This window comes from Ursus americanus, chromosome 35 (genome assembly GCF_024610735.1).
Source record: "Ursus americanus isolate L20-20 chromosome 35, mUrsAme1.1.p, whole genome shotgun sequence".
NCBI lineage: Eukaryota > Metazoa > Chordata > Mammalia > Carnivora > Ursidae > Ursus > Ursus americanus.
Genome location: NC_142161.1, coordinates 12,111,605 through 12,120,976, shown reverse-complemented (window position 1 = coordinate 12,120,976; position 9,372 = coordinate 12,111,605). Strand labels below are relative to the sequence as shown.

Below are 9,372 nucleotides of genomic sequence, written 5' to 3'. Positions count from 1 at the left end.
GTTTTTATTCATTGAAGGCCTACTGGTGATAAGTACCTTACCTTTTGTCTAGAACCATCTTTATTCCACAAGGACCTTTTCTTTGGCAGATACTGCTCCCCCTCAACATACCGCCAGCATTTTAAAGATGTCATTCCATTGTCTTCTGCCTTTGATCATTTCTACTGAGATATCAATTGTCTCATTGGCGCTTCACTGAAGGTAATGTGTCTTTTCTCTAGGTGCTTTAAAAATAAGGCCCGTCTTGAATTTTCAGCACTTTCCCATGGGTACCTAGGCATAGTTTCAAACATTTAGTTCTGCTTGACTGGTATTGGCTGAACTTTAATCTGTGGTTTTTCATCAATTTGCAAAACTGCTAGCCATAACCTCAAACATTGTTTCTGCCCTAACCACTCTCCCCCCGCCCCCTATGACTCCACATTACATCAGACATTTTGAATATATCCTGATTGATATTATCCAGTGAAAATCTTGTCTTATGGTTCACTAATCTTTTTTTCTGGTGCACACTATTTGTTACCTCATTTAGGGAGTTCTTTTCCCCCTCTATTTATGTAGGCTCCATACTCAGCATGGAGCCCAATGCAGGGCCTGAACCCACAAACCCTTAGATCAAGACCCAAGCCAAGATAGAGTTCAAGATGCTCAAATGACTGGGCCTGTCATCTAGGAAGTTCTTAACTTGACTTTTCAGTTCTAGAGGTCCTTTCAAACAAAAATAATTCCTTGATGAAAAATTTCACTATTTTATGTCAACTCTCTCCATTTCCTTTCACATTAAATTACATTTAAAAAGTCATAGTTTTACATAATCTAGATTATTTTGATTCAATCGTACATTTCTTCCCCCTCCTGTTTATCTGTCATATAATTTTGTTGCTTCACATACCTAGTAATCTTTAAACTATATACTGGATATTGTGTATAAAAGAACTGTAGAGGCTCCAAGACAATTTCTTCTTCTTGAAAAGGGATTCCCCTTTGCCTTGTTAGGCAGACTTTTGTTAAGATTTAGCCCAAACTCATCCTTGTGCCTGGAGTACAAGCCTAAAAATTTGGTTGAAAAACTGGATGGACCTTTGCTTCCTCAGTCTTGAAAGATCGCAAGGCATTGTTTTGCCTTTCAGAAATTTTCAGCTTAGTTTTTTAGCCCAAATTTCAATATTTAACAAATACCTTGGTAGAAAAACTGGTTATTCTTTTAAGGCTTTCAAACCTCCAACTTTGCCACTCCTGTCTTATGCAATCAGTAAAAGCATACCTGGTTTCTCTTTCCATAACATGGCCCTTTACCTGGGCCAAATCCAGATGCCCAGACTAAGTTCAGCTTCTATGAAGTATAAACTGGAGTGTAAAAGAGTTTGTGATCTTCCACTAACTCTGAATAGTTCTCCCCTTTACAAGGCTAAGTCTAGTGTACACCTCCTTTCCACATCACACTGATGACTTTAAAGATATGGCTTTTGAAAATTATCCTGCTTAGCAGGTTTTTAGACAGTGTGTTGTTGACCTGGAGTATGCTGTATCATCTCATGTGAAAAACTGAACCTCTACAGTGTTTGTAAGGCAAATAATTAAAAGTGGTAGAAAAATTAAAATGGTGACTTCAGAAAACTCAGAATGTATAAATTTACAATACTGAACACATTCTGCAATGCAAATCACTCTGTATCCTCCAATTCCTTTTGTTATCAGTTTCCTATTTCTTTGATAGAACCTTTTTATTCAAAGAGACTTAAGGGGGAGAAGACACTGTAAACAGTTGAATTTTCTAAGAAATAACAGTAAAAGCTTCTTTAGTAATATGCCCAGATCTTTGCCATTAAAATGTTCAGTTTTGATTGGTTTATTACAACTTATGGTCATAAAATTGCTCAGTAACTATCAAGTCTACATATTGATACAGTTAAGTTTAAATTTGAGTACCAACGCTTTTTCTATGTAACGAACCCTTGTCATATGAACTTTTTCTTCCAGAAACTCCGTTTTGTCTTCCCCAGATGAAATATATATGCACGTAACTGGGAATAAATCTCTTATTCTTGCACCTCAGAGATTTGTATACTTGGATGGCTTCTGGATAGCTTAAATAGTTCCCAGTAGTGATTCTGAGCTTTGGAAACCATGGCTACAAACAGGAAAATACTCAAAAGCCAGCACATTCTTAAAACTTCTAAGGTTATTCTTAGTTGAAGGAACCTGGTTAAATTTGTCTGAATTGTTAAGATTTTGCTGCCTATACACCTCATACGGCACTTAAGTAGACTAAAAACAGCCAAAAAAGATTCAAGCAGAAACTTACATTTTGAAGAGATCATCCAATAAATAGTGGTCGCATACTTCCAGATCCATTATAGACATTTTGGTATTTTAGGGGGAGTAGTTTAAAAATATTAATCATTTCAGTAATGTCACAATTTACTGAAGTATTCAACGTATGCTCACGATTATTGTATAGTGTGTACAAATGCAATTAACACCACTAAAAATATTACTGTAAGGGGCACCTGGTCGGCTCAGTTAACGGTTAGGCATCTAAGTCTTGATTTCAGCTCAGGCCACGATCTCAGGGTTATGGGATTGAGCCCTGTGGTTCTGTGCTCAGTGGGGAGTCGTCTTGAGGTTCTCTTCCTCTCCCTCTGCCACTCTCCCTGCTCATCTGCTAAAAATAAATAAATCTTTAAAAAATACATTAACTCAAGTCACCTTTAAGAACAGAAGGTGGGGCACGCCTGGGTGGTTCAGTCACTTAAGCATCCAACTCTTGGTTTCAGCTTATTATCTCAGAGTCATGGGATTGAGCCTTGCATTGGGCTCTGCACTGGGCATGGAGCCTGCTTAGGATTCTCTCTCGACATCTGCCCCTCCCGGGGCTCATGCTCTGAGTCTCCAAAAAAAAAAAAAAAAAAAAGCAGCTGTGAGTAATTCAATTCTGATATATATATATATATATATATATATATATCACCAGTCCTACACACTGCATGTAAAGTTTTAATAACTTATTATGCTCTTTTAGAGAACTAAGTATTCCACATGGTTCATTTACTTTATTACAACTAAAAAAGATAATCCCTTTGGGGAAAAAGGTGCTATGACAGAGGACAATTATCATCACCCTCTGAAAAATATTACTTTGAGCTATATTATTTGGAGTTAATCTATCATAAATTATTCCACATAATTGGAAACTTGGAAGACTGAATTTTACTAACAATCTATGCCAGCGATCATTTCAGTCAGTCTGCTGCATCTTTTCTAGACAGTTTTACTGGAACAGCCATGTTCATTTATTTCTATACTGTTTATGGCTCTTTTTGCACTACAATAATAGAATTGAGATCATATGGCCTGCTAAGTCTAAGATAACTGCCATCTGCCCTTTGACAGAAAAAGTTTGCTCACCTTGACCTACACCATGAAAATAATTATTTAAATGGATCTTTAAGTAACTTACAACTTTCATTTTTTTAAAATAAGATTTTACTAATTTCTATACCCATTGTGGCACTTGAACTCACAGCCCTGAGATGGAGAGCTGCATGCTTCACCAACGAAGCCAGATGGGTGCCCCACAACCGTCACTTTGTAACTAAAGAATTGGATAAAGCATTTTAGTTTGCATTTGGAAAGGGCATCACTGGTAATCGTTTCTCTCTATAAACCAAAAACATTTAGCAACTGTACCTTCAAGCACCAACAAAGATGAAAAACCTGAAAATGAAATTTCCAAGAAATAAACTTGAGAGGGTATCTAGAGGTTATTTTTTCTCAGCATGGGCTTTGTGTTGTTTTAAAAATCTTTTCAACTACATATTTAAAATAACCTAAATCCTATACAAATAATAACAGCAAGGATAGCATGGATTGCTTCTCATTTTACTTATCATTTTAGGGTATTAAATATAAGGTGGCTTCACTGAACAACTATAAAATTTATTTGGATAAAATGAAATAACAAAAATCTAGAAAAAAAGGGAAAGAAAACCCAGAGCTTCAAATTTAAAATGGGTAAGATCTTTTAAAAACTGGCAAGCACCTAAAACATATTAAATGATTAAGACAAAACATTCAGTTCAAGGTCACAAAAAAATGATCTGGTGAATACAGATACCTCATTACAAGTAACTCGGATGACTTAGTGAAGCATGAATAAATAGGTCAATTGTTAAGCCTACATCACTTGTACTGGAGTAAGATTTAATACAGAATAGAAATAAATCTGAAAAAATAGGTCACAGCACTAACAGAATCTTAACTAAAAATCAAGCAAACTTTCAGAACAGGAGAGCCATTATTAAATTGTTCATTATTTTTACCATGTGAGGCCAATAAAATTCAATAGAAAAATCTACACTGTGGGGATATACAAATGTTATTTCCACAAATTCCATGACAACCACTCAGAGTGTGTATATTGCAGGTCTTAGACTATCTGATCTGTAAAATGACTAAACCTGAACCGCTAGCACTGTATTAAAGGTTTATAATAACTTTATTTATTAAACTTAGTAATAACCGAAATCTTAATTTTGACTATCAATGATTAGCTTTTCAAAATCATTCCTATTGCCTGAAAGATTTCTACAAGAATAATATTAAATACTTTAAGATTTAAATGATATGAGAACTGTGAATCCCCCCACCACCTAAACCCACCTACCAACAAAGAAATAAAACTAATATGGGGTGGAGGGGATAAATGGAATCACACTCATAGGATGATGACAAGGTTCAACTGAATGGTGGATGTTTTTTTGTCCTAAGTTCATTAATTAGATTTTAACTACTTTAAAGAGATCATGGTCCTGGATACCTAATGGCTGGATACTGGGCATGAGATATTAATACTTGTACAGTTTGCTCAACTACACATAAATGTTACAACAAATCGATTTTTGAAGAGTAATTCCTTCCCCTACTAAATCTTAGAAAATTTTATTTCCAGATGTTTGATAAATTGAAAAGGCTGCTGAGAATTCCAAGAGTTCAAATACAATAAAAACAAGACCTATAAAGCACTGACAAAAACCAGAAATTATTCAGCCTAAAAATTAATTAATTAAAATGATTGAATTCAAGATAAACACTAAGATTAAAGTCAAACAAACTTTACCAGATCCATAGAATCTGAGAACATATATCCATAAAGCTGGGCTTAATATTCATAATCCATGAAGAGAAAACAAAAGTATATTCTTCAATGTTAGCAGCTGTTAATAAAATAAAATAGGCTTCAAAATATTTCCAGTGGCTCAAAAGAATGTCTAGCCATAGCTCAAAATTCAGGTCCAGGTAACAGCTGAGTCAGAAATCTGAGCAATCCATCTTTTCTTGAACATTTAAAAATCAAATCTCCACCAGTATGTATACATCCAAAATGAATTTTGGATCTCCTCTCATGGTATAGTAAAAGCTCAATAATATACCTCCCTAATAAAACTTTCATCATATTGACAAATTTATTTTTATTTTCCTATTTTATGCCCAAAAAAAAGGCTTTCACCAATGAAATGGTAAAATCAGAGGCAATTATAACTTAAAATTACACAGCTTCTTAATGTTTTATTCATAGCATTCTTTATACAGAAGCTTCACTGATATTTAATTTACTGCAGCATCCTGTGGGTGAAGCACAAAATTACATTAATTATAAACAAAGAAACAAAGCACTTCTGACTTTTTAAAATTATATATATATATATATACACACACACACACATATATATATATATATATATATCCAGTTGACAAATAGCATCACATTACTGTATAAAAAACTAAAAATCACCATGGAAGCTAAGGCCTAAATTCTTATTCCAATTGTTCCCTTTTGTTTATACCTAAGAGCTATAAGAAATTAAAGTCCAGTACCTCAAAAAAAAAAAAGTTCTACATTATTTACACACAGTATGGAAAATAAAAGCTGCTTTTTGGCTAAGTTAGATTGCTGTTACCTACAGTATATACATCGTAAATTTTAAGGGGGGGGAAGCACTACTAAACAAATACCATTTCAAATGGAAATGTATTCTGCCTAGAATTTTGTTCTAAAATTAATTGTATATCTTAGTGCCTGTCTGTTGAATAGAATGTCTTCCAATAAATCCATTAAAAATTTGAAAAGGAGTACCACTACGCTTCTTTATATTGCTAATCTAGACACTGTTAAGTACAATTATTTTAATAACTATAAGCCCTGAAGCTTAAATGAAACAATGGCAACATGTGTGTAGATGGAATTTTATTTAAAACTGTAAAATATAATGAGCGTTAATATTTACCCATAATTATGAGACTATCTAATATTCTTTTCATCCTTTAAGTCTCATATATAATATGTCCCTAAACAGTGAAACCTTCCAGTAACTTACCAGAAAAAAAGTTTAATTATATTATTCTGTTCTTAAAATTATTTTTCTAATATTTAAAAACATATCTAAACCCTTGGCAAAAACAAACGCAATCAATTCAGTGTAACAGACTGAGCTTTACTGTACTTTAATTTTCAATTAACTGTAACCTACAGGTTAATTGAACCAAATGTAGAATTTTAAATGACCCCTACGAAGGTTTTCAAATCAATCATAGAATGCATAGAAAAGTGGAGATAAGTTTTGGGGAAGGTGTAAGGTAGTTAATGTGGAAAATGGTAAATGCTAGTTTTAATAACAAAAATGGTACTAAATGTACATGAAAGTTAAATTAACACAGTATAAAAGAGAATAGCTTAAATAAACTGGGATTCACATATTACAATAGCAAAGTCATGACCGAATGAACTGAAGAGAAGAACAGTTCTGAAAATTCTCTTTTCAGCCTACTTCCAAAAGAAATAGTCAGGCTTTTTTTCCTGTACATAGTTTTGAGCTTTGTCTATACCATATATAGTAGAAAAATAAATTCTTTAGCAACCTAGAAACAGTTTATAAAACTCTTAAAGTTTAATTTTCTTTGCCAGACATGCCAATGTTAAACTGACAGCTATAAATTAAAGCTATATAGACAATAGGTTATTAAGTAATATAGAACAAGTTAAGAATACTACATTTACCGGATTTTTCTTTTTAAAAATTACTGTACTTTCTTAATTCCTGTGTGCTTTGCAATAGGAATAATAGGGACTTTGTTTTCTTAGAAAAGATAATAACACATAAGAGTATAACACAAATAAGATAATTTATAATATACATGTACTTCAACAGCAGCCTGGTTCATGTTGACATCTTGAATCTGAAATTAAAATTAGAAGTACAATACCTAGGACATAACAATTGGGAAAGACAGTATTTATTTTAGGGAAAAATGAGCAAATCAAACTCTTAGGAGCCTCGAATCTCAAAATCATCTATTTACTATAATACACATAAGACAACCTTAAAATTGTAGTATGAATGAGGATTACAACATGGACCAAAGAATTTCCTCTTCCTACAGAAAAATGTAACCTAAAAATGAAAAACACACCATTTTTTTTTCCTTTCCAGAAAAAAAATGGCATGGTTTGATAATAAACAAATTTTGAATGAAGCCTAAAAATATTTACCTATGCCACCTATTCTGAAATTTTTATCAATAATTTAGTGTTCTGGTTGTATCTTCACTAACAAAATGATTAACCCCCAAAGCAGCAGTCATTTACAGCAAATCTGGTACCACATCAAAAGAAAAAACTGTTTTAAAAAATGGTGCAAAAGCATTTTGATTTTAGTACAACATATCACAGAAAAGAATATGAATACAAGTTTGCAATTTTATATATACACACTCCAAAGAGGCTGTCAGTACCCAAAGTATTTTTATTGCTATATTAGCAATGGATTTTTGGATATGTTTTTAAGGGCCACATAAAAATAGATTCAAGGAACAGATTAAATTGAAGTCCTAGATTAAAATGTTTGGTTTAAAGAATTTTCTACAACAAATTTTATGTTTATGTACGAAAAGTTATATAACCTTATATGAAAATGTCATGAAGTATTTTCTACACTATACTAAATGTATTTCCCAAGAGGGAAAAAATTAAAATATCTAAAATATATTAGATTAAGATTACAAGACCATCATAGATCTTTTGAACATGCATCTGTTTACAGAATTAACAGTATACAAGATGTTTATTTCATTATGGACCATAAAGAAATGAGTTGGTGACAACTATCCTTTGCACAACATTATCAACTCACTTTAGCCACAAGTATGTCCTTGGTATGCGTGTACAAGAAATATGTTCATTTACCCCTCATCGAATCATCCACAGGTTTACTTAGAAGATGAAGGTGCAGAAATATGTTAAGTGTATTTTTCTTTCTTTCAAACAACATCCCAAGCATGGCATAAGAAGCCTGAAATTATAAAATACTTAACTGGGCTTTTAGTTATCTACACAGATTGCTAAAATGTAAATTAAGTTGCTCAAATTAGCACATCAAATAACAAAATCAGCCATAAAGCAGGCTGAAAAGCATTAAATGTTTCATATATGTGAGTTTTAAATCATTTAATTTCTATAGAAAATTTTATTCACAATATAATGTGACAGAAAATGCCACAGGAATGATATACTGATTGCAATAAGGTTGCATGCAACAGCAGCTTTGTATTTTATAGCTATTTTTGTTTATAAAAATTAAACCTCTCCAGTCATGCTTATCACATGGTCTTAGATTTGTAATGTAAGTGAATAAGGAATACCATATAGTTCAAAGAGAAAATGGTTCATCATTTTGAATATGAATTACCTGTAAGAAAAAATCAAGTATACTACTGAACCCTGAAACATGCACGCCTAGATTTGCTTTTTGTCAATTTCAGGCTGTCTGCAATCAATTCCTACTTATATAATACCAAGAGGATCTGTCTGTAACTGTGGTTGAATCAGCTGAGGTTGCAAGGGTGGTGGCAACTGAAGCGGTACCATTGGTTCCACCAACTGTCCTGGGTTTGAAGGTGGTGGAGGAGCGACGGTGTTCACAGTTTCTACAATTTCTCCATTATAAAAGAAAAACTGGCACTGCTGAATGAATGTTTCAACAACAGATTGATGGATCTTAGTGGTAGACAGAAACTCTCGATTTTCAAAATCGGGTCTCATCAAGGTTGGCCAAAAACAGATGGATAAGTTGTCTGCTGTCATTAGGTTGATTTTATTTTGCTGACTAACCCTGAAATTATGATAGGAAAACACAGTTAGAAACCAACCAAAATTCATGACAATTTAAGTATCCTAGATCTCAGATGATTTAGTTTTAAAACTTCTTTTCTTAACTTCAAATTTAAAACATTTTTCTTCTTGTATATTTTAAGATGTTGAACTACATTTAGTAACAGGAGACAGCAATAAAATCCATTCCTTATGAGAACCAAAGA

The 9,372-nt window shown here is 32.9% G+C and overlaps 1 protein-coding gene across 3 annotated transcripts in view; it reads right to left on the bottom strand.

Moving 5' to 3' along the window:
* Positions 1–3,918: 3,918 nt before the first annotated feature.
* ARHGAP5 (Rho GTPase activating protein 5) overlaps positions 3,919–9,372 on the bottom strand; it is a 72,205-nt gene continuing 66,751 nt past the window's right edge. For all 3 annotated transcript variants that reach the window (XM_045802590.2, XM_045802591.2, XM_045802589.2), the window contains exon 7: positions 3,919–9,167. In XM_045802590.2, coding sequence (XP_045658546.1) covers positions 8,840–9,167 — 328 coding nt within the window. In that variant the 3' untranslated portion in view covers positions 3,919–8,839. The remainder of the gene's footprint in view (positions 9,168–9,372) is intronic.